The 18,625-nt window shown below is 39.2% G+C and overlaps 1 protein-coding gene across 4 annotated transcripts; it reads left to right on the top strand.

Annotated features, from left to right (window-relative positions):
• Nucleotides 1-413: 413 nt before the first annotated feature.
• On the top strand, nucleotides 414-18,108 carry MAFF (MAF bZIP transcription factor F). Of its 4 annotated transcripts, XM_025170009.2 has the most exons (4): nucleotides 414-650; nucleotides 10,925-11,102; nucleotides 11,559-11,636; nucleotides 14,727-18,108. In XM_025170009.2, exons 3-4 carry the CDS (start codon nucleotides 11,601-11,603, stop codon nucleotides 15,138-15,140), a joined length of 450 nt encoding a protein of 149 aa, XP_025025777.1. In that variant the 5' UTR covers nucleotides 414-650; nucleotides 10,925-11,102; nucleotides 11,559-11,600; the 3' UTR covers nucleotides 15,141-18,108. The 4 variants fall into 4 exon arrangements, with proteins under 4 accessions (XP_025025777.1, XP_007433515.1, XP_007433512.1 ...); XM_007433450.3 differs by lacking the exon at nucleotides 10,925-11,102 and having other exon boundaries at nucleotides 415-650; XM_088141038.1 differs by lacking the exons at nucleotides 414-650; nucleotides 10,925-11,102 and adding an exon at nucleotides 12,542-12,725.
• The last annotated feature ends 517 nt before the right edge of the window (nucleotides 18,109-18,625 follow it).

Genomic DNA, 18,625 nt, shown 5'->3' with positions numbered 1-18,625 from the left:
TTTCTGCCCAATGATAGTTTTGGAAGGCTTAACATTAAAAATGATGAATGCAGACGTTTGAGGTTGCCTTCTGTATGTGGCCTGAACCTGATAGCTCCAACAAATTCTGCAGATTAGGATATAGGGCAAATTAGCGATCATGTAAATTGGCAACTCTCGATATAAACAAGATGCATATTGGCAGTAGCTGCGGTTAGCATTTTTATCTACTCATTCTCTGGCATTTTCTTTTTGGCACAGAAATATTTATTTGTATCAAAGCGTTAATTCGGAAGGCTAGCTACCAATTACCAAGCATGTAGGTATGGTCCCTTTAAAAATAAATGCCCAGTACCAAGATGGCAACTTCCTTTCACCATTCCTCTGCCTGTGCCCTTCACTAAGATGGGGAGGGAGGGGAAAGAATGATGTCATTGTATGACTGTGTTTTTATGAATGAAAAGAATCCTGTGAGTGAGTAATTCCAGGAAACTCATATTACAACTCAGCAGATCGCAGCGCAGCGCCCAGCTCAGCCCTTCGCTTCGGAAAACAACAACTTCATTTAGGGAAATAAACAAGGCGATTTGAAAGCTTAATTGTCAAGAAAACGAGGGCCCTCCGAGGGCATAAAGAGGAAAGCAGCAAACAAAAGGACGATTTGGTACGAAGTAAGTGATATTTCGTTTATAATCTAGTTTACAGACGTCAGAAACGGATGGCGGCTTGCACTGTTCTAAAGTGGGGCTTTTAATGCCAGACGCGGAGAGCTGAAAACGGTGGAGAAAACCGTAGCCGTGTGGTTTCATTGTGGATTGTTTCGGTGAGGTGAGGAGGGGCTGTCTGGTGTTGATCTTCTTCAGAGCTAGACAGTAATAGAGATTTCTCGGGGGACGTTTTAATTTAACCGATTTCTTTTAGCTCTTTTGTGAAGAAGGAATCTATAAAAGAGACCTGGATTGGAGCAAAGCCTTTTTTTTTTTTTTTTTTTTTTAAGAAATCGTGGTGGGGTTGCTTTGCCTTCGGTTTCACGCAGAGTCACAGTTGCGAGGCAGCTGCAAGAGACAGGAAATCGCTTAATAACATAGGAGTTGCTCGTTTCATATGAGCCCTGTGTATGCACGTGCTGAGGCCTCGGTCACATGTATGAAGCCGTCTGGCACCGATGCGAGTTGCGATGAGAGGCTGGGGTGTGGATTCCATAAAAAAAAAAAATAATCATGTGGATCGGTGTAAATCCGCGCCTTCCTTTCCCTTCCCCTCCCGCCGATAATAAATGAGTTGACAATTGTTCGGTTTTAACGGTGGGTTATTGGTCTCGGAGGTCCCCGGCGAGATAGGCTGAACCTACAGATTGGTGCTGAGCGCCTGATGACGCAGGGAAAGTGAAGAGCAAACGAAGGGTGACCTGGGAGTTTGGGGAATCAACCCAGTCGATTTCCTGCATCAGCATTTAAAAACCTAAACAAAACTTGGCCTGAACTTGTGTCTTGTGGTCTTTTTTTCTATTGGAAGACAGTGGAATTGCTTCCATGCATAGGAGTCCTAATTAATCCCCCCTCCCGTTAAACTCCTTAAATATCGGGCAGACTTTGTTGTTGTTGCATATCCAGATCAGTGTTTCTCAGGCTTGGCAACTTGAAGATGTGTGGACTTCAACTCCCAGAATTCCGCAGCCCGCATGCTGGCTGGGGAATTCTGGGAGTTGAAGTCCACACATCTTCAAGTTGCCAAGCCTGAGAAACACTGATCTAGAGGGATGTCTCAAGTTCTAATCTGGAGTTATTTCCTCTTCGGTGCACCTCTTATTAGATGAATAAACAAATGCACAGTCCTACTTTGTTTTCAGCTTGTGATTCAAAGGATCTCCTGATAGTTTTTTTTAAATTTTTCAACCGCTTTTTTTTTTTAAATCACCAATATTAATGGCAAAGTTGAAAAACAGATCGAAGAGAGAAAAAGCAGAAGTAAAACAGCCATTTTTGAAAGAGATGAGTGACTTTTAAAGCAAAGTCACAAAGGAGGAGGAAAGTCTGTCCTTGGTGCTAAAAGCAACCAGAATAGGGGGCAGGTGGATTTCTCTGGAGAGGTTGTACCACAGGTATGGGAATGCTGCAGAGAACGTCCTGGGATGCACAAGGTCTGTATTGCTAACATAAGAGGCATGCAGTCAGACTGGCATCAACAAGTACTGTGATTTCAGTCTATAGGTACAAATCCATGAAAGAGCCTGACTTTTGGATGAAGTGTTTGATATTCTTTTTTACATAAAGACAGCCAATCCCCTTTTTCCTGGAGCTTTTTAGCCTTTTGGCACGCCTTCCCAATCTAGTGTTTCTCAAATATATTGGCTATACTGTAGTCTTCTCCTCCCCAGCCAGTGTAGTCACAAACATATCTAGAGGGCTGCAAGAAGAAACTTTTTTTTCCTTTAAAGGATATTTATTTGTCCTAGATGTTGCACTGGAACTTCATTGGGGACAAGCTCATAAGGTTCCATCCAACATTCAGTGATACTCATAATGCTCTAACCATTATGTGATTATTAAGTTGTTGGATTCTCTTTGGATGTTTGTTCAATAACTATGCTTCTATGTTCTGCAGACGTTCTGCTATGTCAGTCCTCTTGATAGTGCTATATTTAATCCATGGGGCAGGTGGTTTGTAGTAAACCATTAAAGAGAAAGAAGAGAAGGTAAATGGCAGGTGGTAAAAGGAAAGAAGAAAACCAAAGCAAAAAGATATCTCATAAATGTTTATTTAGGAAAAGTATTTAATATGAAAGGAAAACAGTCAATCTCAAAGTTGCCTTCACTTGTGAGCAAAACAAAAACTTTATTTTATAAGTCTTGTATTACTGATTTTTTGTTATGTGTAATGTAGCAGCAATAAGGATTTCTTTCCATGTAGACACCAAAATAAGTTCAATTACGATTACTCTCTGCCCTTACTAATTGCTTGAAATTAATGTAGCCTAAGAAACAGAAGGGAACTACTGTAGTACAAAGATACACTTTTGCATTAATACTGCTTGCTACAATTTATAGGGTCACCAGTCAAACAATTTCTAGCCCGTGTATTTGTTAAGCATTCTTTTCTGTAAAAGTTTAAAGAAAATATTTGAAAGGGAATTTCCATTTTTCTAAGGTTTAGGGACTCTAAAATGCTTGCCTGTGGGGTGCCTGCATAGTATCACCTATTTAAAAATATATGTCGCTGAAGATATATTTTTGAGAGTACAGTTAGGTTTCATGGTTCCCATGATGACATGCAGATTCCTTTTATAAACTATAGCTGATATGTGTTTATGGATTCTAAGGAATCTGTTACTGGTGATGTGTTTCATCCTTTAATTATTGTTCTGATTAAGCCTATATTTAGTAACACCTTGCGTGTCTATCTTTTTTTGAAGATACATTAACTCTCCCCAGGCTGGCGCCCACCAGATATATAGAGTCATATCTTCCCAGGTAACTTGGCTTTTATAGCAGTAAACAGTCTGCATTTGGGGCTTACATCTGAGCAGATAGCTGTAAGATTCTACTGTAAAATGATATCTGGAAGAGTAGACCAAGAAAAGCAGTAGCTAAGGGTGCAGATTTCTGGCTCCCATTATCTATATAAATAACCGTCTAGTATTTGACAACTTGCCTGGTTGCCACAGGCAACCTGCAGTTCTGTGCAGGTGAGTAAGCAGGCTTGGGGAGGGGGGAGGAATGGGAAGGGAAGATTTTCTTTTCAGTACTGTAGCTAGCAAGAAGCAGTCTTTTTCCTGAGCAAAAAGCATTTTAACCAAGGTTATTAACTTGCTAATAGGTAAGTAGCCTCCATTTCCAGGGTAAATTCAGAGGAGGCAGCTTCTCCTCTTTTGCAACCTCTCTGGTAATGTAGGTTGCTTTCTTAGCAAGCAGGTTTAAAAATATGCAAGCTAGCAAGTTTTGTTAGCTTATTTTCAAGGCTGTTACCTTTGCATGGGACACAACACTGGGGAGCAGAATGTCGATTCTGAATTACAAGTCCATTAGTACAGATTTCTGGCTCCAAGATGCATAATGATATTAGTAACAAAATAAATCCATTCTTCCTATCAAAATTATATGGCTGGCACAGAGTGAGGGGAGTTTGGGGATAATTAAGAGTGAGTTTTTGCGGAGAAAATCTGTGAGCTTTGCTCGTGTCTGATATAATTACCAGGAACAGGGATGTCTTAATTTAAGTGCAAGTCTCTTACACCAGATTCTGTTTGGTAGGCTTTGTGATTATAGCAAAACTGAGTAGTTCCTATAACTGAAGTTTGCCATGTTTTCTTTCAAGAATGATCAGGAAGTCATGTCACCAGAGAAGTTGTGGAAACAGTTTGAGAGCTGAAATGAATTGAAGCCACCTGTGACGTTGTGTTTTATATTATCATTTCTATGTAGGGTTGGATATTAAGACAGCTTTCCCCATTCTCTTCCCTTACAATTATCTTAACCTTTCTAATGAGAAATTTTGGAAGCTATAGCCTAACACTGGACTACAGTGATTAGGGAAGGCTATTACATAAACCTGTGAAACTCCTTCTATTGAAAGAGTTCACAAATCATGCTAAGACATGGTTCATTTAACCACATCTTACAAAATAAAATGTAGCTGGCTGGGGTGGGAGAATACTAAATTGCAACTATGATTTGTAACTATAGTGGCTGGGTTTACACAATATATTAAGCCAGCTCTGGAAGTGAGCCTTCCCCATTTGCCCTGCAGATCCTAAAAAGCCCTCATCCTGAATCCCCTTAACTAGAATTTGCAGCAACCTCAAGGGTGCCATTCTGGGTAAGGGATCCCCAAGAAGGCAGCTGTTTATGGTTTGAATATCACATTAGGTCTGAAATGTCAGTTAAAGAGCTACACAAGGGGAGGGTTGTAAAAATGCCATTGTGAATGTGCTCGCTAAAGTAAAGTTTCTTGCTGAATATATCATGGGATTTATCAAATCAAATCCTAGGTTTGGGCTCCTTGATAATTTTTATATAGCTGCAGTTCTAAGGAAGTTTTCTTTTGCAATGGGAACCTTATAACTGAAGAAGTCTGGAATCAGATTTCTTGGCAAGTAATGCCTGTTACGTTGAAGAAACACTTATGCATGTAGTTTATTCCTAGGGCCCTTAAATTTACTACAAGTTACTTGTTTGTATAACTACAAATCTCTAGAGCTTCAAGATCATACCCTATAACTATATGTACAGCACACTTACATTTTGCTTTGTTTATCATAATTTAATCAAGGGAAGAGGGGGTGTGGGGAGAGAACAATTCAAAGTGCTAGTGCTTGTGCTGAAATTATTTTACAGCTTAGGTGTATATTATTTATAGCATTTCTGTTGACCACTCATTCGCACAGTACTCTGGTGGCTCACAAACATAAAACAATAAAACATATTTTTTTAAAAAATCAAGCAAAGAGAAACCTAAAAGCGAATCTGCATCAGAGCTGAAAATACAATATATGGACAGTTAGATGCTAATATATTTTCTTAGGTTTTATCTCAGAAATGGCTCCAGAAGTTTTGCTCATATTTATTTAAATAATAAATTAGTGTATGGATCCTAAATACCCAGTTTAGAGCATATTTCCTCAGGAATAAATGACCTTGGTGGAAGAAAATTTCTGAGTTAAATTTGCTGAGGATACATTTGAGGATATACATTCCATTACAATCAGGATTCTACCAAGGCAAACTGGAGTGTTAGAATGTATAGATTTTTTCCCCCTCCTTTAAACTATTCTGTGCTGTTGACATGACTGTGGGTCAAGTCTAAAATTTCTGGAGGGCATTATATTAGGGAATACTATTCTCAACCATGAGACTGTTGATTTTCTCCTTCAGTCTGTCAGAGTTTTAGATATTGCAGTGGAGATGTTAGCTCAACTCTCACACTGTACTACCAAGCTATGCACATCAATGGCACTATCTAAGCAACAACTACCAGACTCTAACACCCACGGATTTCTTACAGTGGGCATCTGTGTAAAACTCAGACTTGGAAATGGAATAATTGTTCCTTTGCCCATTTTTGTCATACCTGGGCGTTGTTGAACCATAAGGGCTATGAATTTGGAAACAGTTGAATAGATGAGCGAGAACATTAAAATGTTTGCATGCATTTTTGTTTTGAAAATAGTGAACCTGTTTGGAGGCAATGATTTAAAAAAAAAAATCTTGCTGTTTCCATGTTGTCTTGGATATTTGATACCCTATATGAGAGGTCTGCTGAATACAAATATGTATGCATATGCAAATGTACATCTTGGCATCAGAAAAGGTAGCATACCATTTGGGAAAAACTCTGGTCATTCTGCAATAGTTATTCTCTACAATAGTGAAATAATAAGCTTCTTTAGATGCTGGATGCCGAACAAACAGTATACACTGTGCACGCATAACTACTATACTATAAATTGATAAGAGTTATGATGAATTATGCTAGCAGATAAATTGTCCAAATGCTGATGTTCTGATACTTGTGAAATAGGACGACTATCTTTGCCTTACCCTCCTGCTCTGGAAAGTGAATGGGCAAATTCCAAAAGTCAAAAGTCTTTCAACATTATGCTGGAAAATTCCAGGAGGAACTGTGTCTGGCTCAGGGAATCATATTCAAAATGAGAATACTATTTTTATTTACACCTTTCTCTGCAGGAGTTGTGTGGTGTACCATGTCAGGGGCAAGAAGCTACTGAGTGCTTAGTATTTGGTTCTTAAGCAATGGGTGGTGAGAGATCCAATACTTCTCTTATCTAGCAAATGTGTTCTGTTTGCTTCAGGGAATGTAGTTATGCAAGTATCATGGAGACTTATTGGACATTCCCTCTGATGCAATTAGTGATGTCTGGGACAAATTTCTACCCCTCCTCCACATCTAATGGTTTGCAGCACTCTCTGAACTTCCTTTTAAAATTTGTTGGAAAGGGTCACAAAAGGGTAAGAATGTGAGTGAAAAATTCATTTTGCACTTTTTTTTTTTTGATCATTGTAGTTGAACTACCCATTTTGAAAGAATTTGGTACAGTATTTTATTTTGTAAACACACAGAGATTTACTCAACATCTCCACTCTGCCCTAATTCTACACAGACATTTCAAACGACATTCAGAACAAATATATTTAGAGGGGGTATTCCAATCTACTTTCTTGCTGGGGTATATATAATCATTGAAAGTTTAGACAGTGGGAGAAATTTACAAGGAGTTTCTCCCACCTGTACCAAGGATTTCCCCCTCCAGCAAGGTTGTTCTCCATCTCCACCCATAGAAATGGCATGTGGAACTATTGGTGCCGAGTTAAAACATATAGGAATGCCAAAGAATGAAATAGGGCTGTAGCAAGTTTTCATAGTACAGAAAACGGACAGAAGGGCTACGGGGAAGACAATTCTTAGCATCTGATAATGCTTGAGTGTACAAGGACCCCTTGCTTTATGCTCTTTTGATAATTCTCATAATGAGTCTGCTATTTCTAGAGCAGTGTTTCTCAACCTTGGCAACTTTAAGACGTGTGGACTTTGACTCCCAGAGTTCCCCAGCCAGCAGGGCTGGCTGGGGAATTCTGGGAGTTGAAGTCCACACATCTTAAAGTTGTCAAGGTTGAGAAACACTGCTCTAGACTAAAGATTGTACTCTACTATCAGCTTCATTTTCCCTCCCCATCGCCAATCATGTATGTATTTCTTTGGAAGCAAGTTTCACAGTAGCATTCTATGTTTATTTAAATGCTTAAGAGCTGCAACTGTGTATTTAAGACCTGCAGCTTCAGAAAAGTGGCTAAGCCTTAATGCTTTTTTAGTCTTGACTTTACAAGGTCAGGCACTGGGGTTTGGTAAACCCTGGTTTATGGGGTTCTAACTAATTGTGATTTCTTCAGCAAAAGCTATTTAAGCAACCAATGGCCTAGTCCAAACTCTGAACGTAGTTCCCATCTTGCTAAGGCAACTAAAAAGTTAAGAGACTTCAGCAAGATTTGGATCAGAGCCATCATCAGGAACTAGATGGTTGCACATTTCTTGAGGCTCACACCTAAGACAGCAGCATTCCCTATCATGCTGTCTTCCAGAAATAATGCACTACAAGCACCAGAATTTTATATTTAACTATATAAAATTAAATTGGTTCAAGGGTAGATGTGAAATCCTTATCCCTTGGTTGTAGCTTAACTAACTGTGAAAAATTAGTTTAGTAAATACTACAGTAAAATGTTTGGGTCTATAGGAAAGAGGAAGATTAATTATTTGGGGTAGACTAATAGGTCTTGTGCGGGGTCTTGTTTAATTAACTGTATTCTTAATTAAAAGTGTTTTTCTAGAGATGGAAAAAAATGATGATTGTCTAAGGCATGTTCCTGGTGAGGTTAGATATTTGTTCTGGTCATAATCTATCATCCCTAATATTGCTTTGCAAGCAGGGGAAATTATAAGATATTTTAAAAATTGGAGGTATAAATTCATTAAGTCACTTGTATTTCAACCAAGGTAGTACTATTAAGAATATGAGAGTATTATTTGCCCTGCAATCTTAAGGTCTTTCTCTGGAGGGAGGGGGCCAAAGGAATATTCTTCAATTTTCATGATTTCCAGTGGGGCAGTCATGTAAATCTATTATAGCAAAGTCTACTATAGCAACTTAAGTCTCATGTCATAATAAATGTCAGTCTTTAAGATTGCTGTAAGATTGTTGTTGTTTCTATTTAATAGTACTGCCAATTTCAAGAGAAAAATTAAGCTTCCCAATGAGACAAGTGTACGAATGTGATCTCAGCAATAACTCTTTAGCACTGATCTTATGCTTCAGATTTCATTCCTGGTACTTTGGAAAGCTTGTGAAGTGAAGTGAGAAATCTAGAAACCCTAACTTCAGAGGCTGAAGTTGAGATACCAAGAGTTGGTACTTTCTGAGGGATAAAAAAACTAAATCTCTAAGGCTGCTCTTACTTCCTCTGTGCTTTTCCATTTACATACAAATCCCCAAACCCTGGACTGAGAATGAATATCACATCAATATCTGAACATAAATATTAAATGTTTTAGTGATAATTGGATTTTCAATATTGTGAAAGAATGGAAATTCTGGGGGAGTAGATATAAGGCACAACTTATTTATCTGTTTGGATTTAATTTCCTAAAAGAGTTAAATAGATGTTAATTAACAAAGGAGTAGTGATATCTGACCACCCCCCTGCCTCTGAAATAATTTCCTGCTCACATCTAGCCACATCATAATACTTAAAAAAAAAAAAAATTAAAAGAATTTAGGGCAATATACAGCCCTCACATGTAACCTCGTGTCAAATCTTGGAAGAATTAGGATGGAACAACAGCTGGTCCAAGGTCACTGAGAGCTCACCAGATATATCAACTCGGCCTGATCTTTGTATACCAATATGTTGAGCTTTCAATTTGGGTATCTTCAGATCCCATATAAGAAGAGTTTAAACTTTAATCTAGCCTTCCCATTAAAGGCTTTCTATATCTTCTAGATTATATTTCCCAGATAAAACATAGATTACAGATTCTGCATTTTTAATCTGACACTTCTGCATTAGGAATTTTGGAGAAGACTGACAGTGCTAGAACCACTTGTGTGAGATCATAATGTTATAAAGTAAAGTTTATTTGTGCTATCCATATCCTTAAGAGCTCAGCCACATGGAAGGCATATTCTTCAAAACCTGCGTGTAAGTTTGAACAAACTTACTCTCAGAGGCGAGATGAGTATACGATGCCACTATGTACCAGTACATGTATGACAAAGCTAAGGGTTAGGGGAATGAAACCTCCCTTTTGCCTGCTGTTGATTGCTGAACTGCAGCTCCCAGGGACTTCACAGGTGGTTCTGCGGAATGCCGAAAACTGCAATTCAGGATCATCTGTAGAGCAACAAATTCTCAACCCTTGCAGCTGAACTGGAATAGCGATTTAGTAAACTATAAAAGACTTAGTCTGAGTTTTCTTCACATATTGTTTCCAGAAGGCTTCCAAGAATAAAATACAACCCTGTGACTGCTAAAGTTGCCAAAAGCTCTAGGTAGCACAGTTGTATTGGGGATCAGTTTTTCAAAGCAGAATGACAAAGAGGCATATGTCAGCCAGAGCTCTGCCCCCTTCACTGATGAACTATCAGTATAATGCCAACACGGCTGAAGAAAATAGGAGAAAGGATGGGAGGAAAGGATGGAAGGTTCTACATATCTGTCCTCAGTTTTAAATATTACATCTACTTAAGCTGCTTTGAAAAGGTCTCCAGCTAAACATTAATGTATCTGTAGATTGTTGCTGGACCATCCCGGGTCATAGCTCTTCAGATACAGCCTTTTACCATGTATGTGTCATATGTTGAATTCCAGGACTTAAATAAAAGGCTGTTATTGGAGACGGCCTGCTGACCTCACAGTAGGCTTGTGCAAAATGAAAAGAGCAACTAGATCCAGCCACTAGGTATTTTCAGGGCGCTGGCCTAAAAAAGAAAAAAAGAAAAGAAAAAAGAAAAGAAAAGAAAAGAAAAGAAAAGAACTAATGTAACATGAGCCACAATCTTCCAGGGGCCTTGACAGCTGTCCAAGGTGTCAGATGCTGCCATTGGCCCTATAGTGGTCCTTTTTTGCTCACGAATATGCCAGTGTAAAGGTAAGGGCTTCTCCCAATGGAAAAAAACTGAAGATAATCCCGTTTTTTTAGTAGAACAGCTGATCCACAGATTGTACATAAATACCTGACTGCAGACACAGCTCTCTAATGCAGTGTTTGTCAAACATTGCTCTCGTGCAAAAGATGGTTTACATACATCTGCCCTTTGGGATGTAAGGGTTTGGCTTATTAGTCACTCTTAGTTTTTTTCCCAGTGGACTGAAGTTTTTGTGCTGCCAAAACCGAAATGTATTGCTCTTATTCCCTCCCTCGTGTCTCCTTTCAGGCCCTGCCATTTCAGAGACACACCCGCCAGCTGGCTCCCCACTGTTCAGTTTCCTTCTTCTCAGGAAATGTTTGCCCTTCTGTGTTTCCGGCAGCTGCAGAGCATGTCCATTATAGACTCACTATACAGCCGAGGAGAGGATGTATTGGAGATGCCTCATATTTGCTTGGGTGGCTAGGTAGGCTATTTTGTGCAAACACTTTCATTTTGGGCTTAGAATTCCGGGAGGTGAAGTCCACACATCTGAAAGTTGCCAAGTTTGAAAAACACTGCTTTGGAGGAAATCAAAAAGCATTTTTGAAAAGGGTTTATTAAAAACAAAACAGGGACTCATTTAGACACTGGGTCAGCACTTCGGTACTTCTGTTGTTGCTGGAGTAAGAAGTTGTGACTCGAGGATGGTTTTCTTAGGAAAGAATCCAGCATCCTGTGTCCTTCCACCGGGCACGGTGGCTAGCAGGAAAATGGGACTGGAAGACCTGGACAGATGAAAAGAAAGAGAAATTCTGTGAAAAACACAACCTGTAGACAAACTATAAATAACAGCAGCAGCAGCAGTGATGTTGAAAAATGAGTCGCAATCACAGGTCTTTCTTTCTTTCTTTCTTTCTTTCTTTCTTCTGTTTCTGTTCAGTTGCAGGCTGTTTCTGGGGGACTGTCAGGAGCACACAAGAAAATGTCATCTGACAGCTTGTCAACCAAAGCCCTAAAGGTAAGGACATGGCAGCTTTGAAAAACAAGTTTCTCTCTGCCATTTTTTGCCAAGCTGGAGGCTCTCCTGGGGATTTCATATCCCTTCCATAAAACTCTGGTACTTTCCTATAAGAGACTGAATGTGACTTAGATCAGTGTTTCTCAGCCTTGGCAGCTTGAAGATGTGTGGACTTCAAGCTGCCAAGGTTGAGAAACACTGACTTAGATCAATAACTATTATCTGGCATTAAAAAAAAAATGGCCTCCAGAGTTCTCACTGGAAGAATTCAGAAGTGAATCTTTCACGTTACAAACTCTACAGAATTTCTACCCAGGTTGTGCACACTGTGTCCTTTCCCCTTATCTTCTTGGAATTGTTCTCGCCCCACCTTTCACTTTCCCTCTCCTTTGCGCCCTCACTTCCTTATTCTCTGTTCCCTCCATTTCACCACTTTGTCTTCCTGCTTGTGATGTTATTCACTTTCTCCTTCGCCGCTGCCCTCTTTTCAGAGGGAGTGAATGTGTGTGCAGAAATGTGTACGGCATGAAATTATTTCCAATAGTTGACACCCGATTTCTTTTTTGAGAAAAGCCGGTCTCTGATCTGCACAGTTGCAGAAGCACGTATGTACGCATGTTTGCAAATGGTTCCATCTGGCAGTCAGCCAAAAGGGGAAGGATGTTCTGTGCCCTTCCTAATGTAATTTTCCTCTCTGAGAGTTATTGCACTGGTGTGGCTTTTTTAATGTGATCTCCTACAAATGCTTGCCACAGATATGTATGCACAAACACACTTTGGCAAGCTGGATCCCTTTTCATTTTCTTAGAAATATTTGCACTTGCTTCTCCATGTAAGTATTTTCCCTGCTTGTACCCAAGAAAAGAAACAACTATAAATTGAAACTATTGCCTCCCCATTCTTAGGATTATCACATTGTTTGTTTAAACGCAAGCCTGGAGGACAGAGGCAACCCATTATTGTGTGCAGGTGAAGTGAGGACTGGTGAAGGTGTGTCCTGCAGAGAAATCACACAGATTGCCAGGGGAGGCCAGCTCCTCCTTCATATTAGAGTAAAGACATGCATCTCTTCTCTGTCAGTCTCCAGCAGTAAGTTTTTTACAACAACAATCCAGGACAGTAATTTGGAAAACTGTATTTACCTGCTTAGCTATTCTAGAAGAGGAAAACAAGAATACTAATTTAGGACAGATTTTGCATGAAACAGCCTGGGGTAGGTGAGCTTGTCCCAGAGTTTTTAGGGAGCCAACAATTAGTGTCAGGAAGCTGATGTGTTTTGTTAAAAGACCCTGAGGCTCGGTAGGTATTAGGAAATTATGATAATATTCAGTACAGTACAATAACCAATTATAACTTTGTTTCTAGCAATACATGACCTGCAAGAAAAAGCTTTACTACGGTTTACATGTCTTTGTTTTCAACAACACTATTAGAAATTATCTACTGATTAAATCTAATTAGTTTAAAGTATTATATAGTCTAAGTGTGGAAACTCAAATTAGGTTGGGTAACTTAGCCAAATGGTCACTTCCTTTTCATTATTTAATTCCCCAAAACAGTTTGAATTGGAATGGGTACTGCTGTGTTCCTATAAGCTGGAAAACTCAGGATGATAAAGCATTGATTCGCTAACTTTTGCTTAGAAACATTTGGGATCACCAGGGGGAAACCCTCAAGGGAGAGAAATTGCAAACTCTGTTCATGGAGCTTTCCTTAAGAACAGTTTGGAAACTGTGATCTGAAATGCAGCCAGTAGCATATGAATTGGAACAGGAAAATATCACATGTACCTTACACCAATATTGAGCAATGCTTAGTCAGTGTAATATGATAACCTTGATATTCTCAAAAGCTAAAATCTCATATATGTATTTACTTTCTCCATTGAATTTGAGAGTTTGGGAACAAAGAATTTTTTACATAGGATTGCACTGTAAATGGTCTGTGATCCCATACATAAAGGATGGTATCAGGCCAGGTTTTAAGATTTGCATCCTAGGTCATGCTTTCTGAACTCCCCCTGAATCAGATTTGTCTGATTAATCCCAAAAACAGGGTATCTTCTGCAATGACACTTGGATTATGGCACTTCTTTCCCAAAAAGCTTCTTGAGACCCAGCACTAGCCATATTCAGCTTGCTCCTCTCAAGTTTTTCTCTGAATCTAAAGAATGCCCCATTTTTTAAAATGCTTTTAAAAGAAAAAAATGAAATTAGAATAGATAGCAATTGCCGAATACTAATTGAAGAACTAGGTCAAAGGGTTAACACAATGAGTTATGGGGGAGAAATTACATGAAAGAGAAATTTGCTCACCTTTTTCAGTGCTGGCTGGAGAATTAATTCAACACATCTGAAAATGGAAGAGCTTGAGATGTACTGCTTTTCCCTTTATCTACTTTTAGTCCCCCACCCACCCACCCACCCACCATACAGTTCTGTTTGAAAAAAGAAAAAAAAACTCTAAAGCAGTATGATTGTAATAAATAAAAATGTTGGCCTGTAACAACTTACTTGTTGTTGAATTTTCATATTTTGTTGTATTCTCTGCTGCTGCAAAATAATAACAATAATAAAAAATGGAAGATTAAATAAGCCTTTAGAAAAACAAAATGATGGGAATAAATCCAGGCTCAGCTAGTCATACTTTAATCCTATTCATTTAGTTGATGGCTAACTTGTATTGATTCAAATGACACTGATTAAAGCACACAGCAACTCTACTCAGACGTAAATTCCACTGAGTTCACTGGCAGTTAGTGCTGGCTAAAGATCTTAAAGGTCTTAGTCTGGATCCAACTCTTCAAATTTCAAATCCTTATAATAAAATCAATTTATTTTATAATAAGGAATTTATAACATAATGATTACAGTATAAGGAAAGAAACCCTAATTCAATGAGCATTGTAGGAAATATATACAAATAACAATGCTTACATACTATTGCTACAAAAATGGTACCACAGTATTCTGGTTTTTTATTCTTCTAGGCTCCCATTGCTCTTTCCAGTTTTGTTTTGTTTTGTTTTTTCTGGATTCTCCCCATACTTGTATATGTGATTCTCAACTATTCAGTCCTTTTCTTAAACAGATCAAACGGGAGATGGGTGAGAACACACCACATCTTTCAGATGAAGAGCTTATGGGATTGTCAGTGCGGGAACTTAACCACCATCTGCGAGGCCTGTCCAAGGAGGAGGTAGCAAGACTGAAGCAACGTCGACGCACTCTGAAGAATCGTGGCTATGCTGCCAGCTGCCGAGTAAAGCGGGTGTGTCAGAAGGAGGAGCTGCAGAAGCAAAAGACGGAGTTAGAAAGGGAAGTCGATAAGCTAGCGCGGGAGAATGCTGCCATGCGTCTTGAGCTGGATGCCCTGCGTGGCAAGTATGAAGCACTGCAGGGCTTTGCCCGCACAGTCACAGCTCATGGCACTGCTGCAAAGGTGGCAACTGCCAGCGTTATCACCATTGTCAAATCTGGTTCCAACCAGGCCACCTACTCCTAGTGCCTACAAGCCAAGCCATGAACTAAGTCCTGTTGCCATGCCTCTGCACAGCTCTCACCTAAAACGGCTGTAGCTGCACTGGCTCTTTCCTTCTCCCACTTTTGTTCTACCCACTGGAGGAGACACAGTTGACTTGAAGACCAAATAGCTAAATGTTGAACTTTGTCCTTAGTCCTTGCCTTCGTTGGAAGATTGTGGGAAAGTGGTGCCCGACTTGTGTAATTTTAGCTGTCAGTTATTTGTGAATTGGATTACAGTGGCCAGTTACTCCTATTTTTCTTTTCCATTTTATATTTGTTAGATTTTGTTCTCTGCTGCTTCATACCTTATAACTGAGTAAATGTAAGCAGGTGGGTTTGAAGATGAGATCTTTACCTTAGCTGGAAACGCTGCTTCAGAGAAGTTTTGACAGCAATTATAGAGAAGAGCAGATAGCTTCTCTTTGATGGAAAAAAAAGGGATACCAAGATTGAAGTCTCCTTTTGATGACTAAGTGATAGAGATTATAATAATCCAGATATTATCAGAGGATATCAATTTCCCAGTTTCTTGGTGTACTATTCAGACACAACTCTGAATGTCCATGCTATAACTCTGTCTGCCTTTTGTTATAAACCACAGTTCCCTACTGTTTAATTCAGAACTTCCTGATCTCTTCAGCATGAAATTGTTTTTTTACAAGAGCAACTTGAATCAGTCTGAGCATCTGATGACCAGGCATTTAAAAATGGTCAAGAAAAGTGTAATCGTTATGTGACTGCAAGGGTGGCAGAAAAAGAGATCACTGAGGGACATGCCAAGAAAATAGTTAGTTGCTGCTAACCCACCCTAGGAAATAAAAGTAATTATGCACATTGCAGTGATTGGAGAGGCAATCTTTCTGCAACTGTGTGTGGATATAACTGTGCTCCAAGTACTCTTTTGATCGTAAAGGCAATCTTGTCCTGAGGTTATAAGATTTATGGACAAAAAGGAAGCAGCTTTCTAAAGAGGGAGAAAGAGAAGGAGATGGGAAAAGTAAAGAGGGAGTGTGTTAAATGAAGTGGGAGCAAGGTGGATAAAGCAAGTGAAACCGATGGATAGTGAAGGGGCAACAGAATTACAAGTGAAATTTCTAGAGAATACACTGACTTCTAAAGCAATTAGTTTCATGAAGGGTACCAATGGTAGCAAACAAAATGTAATGGAGAGAATTTTTTGTATTTCCTTTCTGTTTTTGCATTGGCAAAAGACTAGAAATAGAAATTCAGGAAAGAAATATATCTTGCTATTACAGAGATTAAGACTTTTTTGTTCAGGACAACCAAGCTATACAGAAGGTTGGCCCAACCTAAGAAGCAGTGTAGGCAATTGCTCAGGGTGTGGCATTCTAAGGGGCTCTGAATCAGCCCTACTGATAGGGATTGGGTAGCCCAGCACATCTCTTCCAGTCTCTTTTTTCCTCCCCAAAAGCAAGTTGAGAAATGTCCAGTCACTTACATGGAACAAGGAAAAGAGGCTTCAGTTGGAAACACCATTGGTGAGGAATATAGTTCCTCTGTATTGTTTTGCTGCCTACATCTTTGCTCCATTCAGCTGCATAAAATACTAGGTGCATTTCTATTGAGGAAAGTGTAGTAGAAGAGATTCAAAATGCTTTTCTTCTTTATATCTGAAGGATGCATTTTCACAAGAACAACAAAATAACTTGGACTATAGCCCAAAATAATTTCTATCATGAAAATAAAACCTAGTTAAGTCTAAGTTAGAACAGTGGCAGAGTCAGGTTCCCCAGGGTGCCACTGTGTTTGTCCCTTGTTCTTTTAAGGAAATATTCTTATATGCGCTTGGTAGGATTTACCATACATCTTTTGGCACCATAAAAATCATGCTGTTTCAATTTTTAAAAACATTTACGATCAAGATCTTACCCCTTCCATTGTAGCAGCCTTCACCATCTGGGTGTTCTCCAGATGCCTTCTGCATTGCTGGCTGGAAATGCTGTGAATTGCAGAGAACACAAAGTTGGAGAAAACGGATAGCATTCAAAAGCCTGACTTAGTAAACACACATTAAACAGTGTACTATTTCCCTTTCCCTGCCACGCTCTCATGAATCCCATATCCCATTTAAACCAAGCTGCTTGCATGTACACACAGAATATTAATAGTACTGGACTTGTAGGAACCTGCTACTGATATAATGCCCATCTGCGGCCCAGCAGTTTTAGCCCATTGCCTTCTCATTTTAAAGTGGGTGTGAAATCTTATGCCAAGCATGGACATTATGAGAATAGCACACCTGTGTCAAGGGAGACTGGCAGCCCCATTGCTTAAGAAACTGGGAAGTGAATACACCTGGGAGACATGGATCCAATACTTCTGTAGAAAGAATGGGGAAGGGTTAGATTAGAAGATTTAGGAAAGTACTTTCCTCCATTAAATATGTGTGGCTAACATAAGAACCAGTGAGTATTTGGGGGTAATCATTTCCAGGCATGTGCCGGTGACTTATTTAAGTGGCAAATATGATCCCTTTTTTAAAAAGACATATGGTTGGGTTGACCCATCCTGCAGCTTAACGTGACTTCTACCCCTAAGATGGAATCAGCTTCCAAACCAGTGTTGTCCATCCTTCCTGTCCATCCTTTTGATCCTTAATGGGGGTTCCCTCTTTAACATTTCTACCCTTGTCACCCTATTTTCCCTTGTTCCTACCTTGTGATTTATTTATTGCACGAATATAAGTTATTTTCACATTCTTTATGCCGTTCTGCCTTGTGGCACGGCCGGGATGTTGGTACAGAGCTGTACTTTATATTTTATATATGCAAATCACATTTTATCTTCTATAGAGCAAGAAAAAAAGTACTTATTTATTTTCTGACTTACAGTAAGTGTCCTGCCAGACTCCTCTGTATTTTGTAGACTTTACAAATAAAGCCAGATTTTTTTTCCAAAATGGAGAAACTGAAATAAGTGACATATACTCTTTTCATGTGAAAATGAAAGGTACGGTGCTGAAGATCTAGGAATCCTGGGAATTTCATTGAAAATTAATAATTACACAGCATTAATTTTATGTCTGATGATCATTTGCAGACATAGTAGGGAATCTGCCATGCACTTTCAGCTCCTGACAACACCAGGTAAGGCTGGGAGGACAAAAATCTGCTTCTGAGTTACTGGAAGCCACTATTGGGAGTATTTTCCATCTTTTAAAGATGATGGGTATACAGTATATGAAATTTTAGTGCACTACAAAACGCTGCTGTCATTTGGCCAGTCTCAAAACACATTTTGTGGGAAAACTGATGAGACTAAAATACTGTTCAATTTATTAGTTCAACCTTAATAAAAGATAAAACAGGTCTGAATTTAGGAATACATAATTACTCATTTAAAACTACAATTTTTGACTCTTACAGAAACCTCCTGAGGCTAAACAGAAGTAATTTGCTTGCCGTTATTATGATGTGGCAGAGGTGAAGTTTCAGATCCAAAATG

The sequence above is a fragment of the Python bivittatus genome, unplaced genomic scaffold (genome assembly GCF_059951505.1).
Source record: "Python bivittatus isolate LINGU-HERP-01145 unplaced genomic scaffold, Pbiv_v1 ctg000330_np1212, whole genome shotgun sequence".
NCBI classification, from domain to species: domain Eukaryota; kingdom Metazoa; phylum Chordata; class Lepidosauria; order Squamata; family Pythonidae; genus Python; species Python bivittatus.
This window is presented reverse-complemented; position numbering and strand designations above follow the sequence as displayed.

What these genes read in the sequence shown, in the direction of transcription:
- MAFF (XM_025170009.2), top strand. Translation starts at nt 11,601, where the DNA reads ATGTCATCTGACAGCTTGTCAACCAAAGCCCTAAAG. An exon ending in TGTCAACCAAAGCCCTAAAG is followed by an intron (nt 11,637 to 14,726) that starts GTAAGGACATGG and finishes TTTCTTAAACAG; the next exon opens with ATCAAACGGGAGATGGGTGA.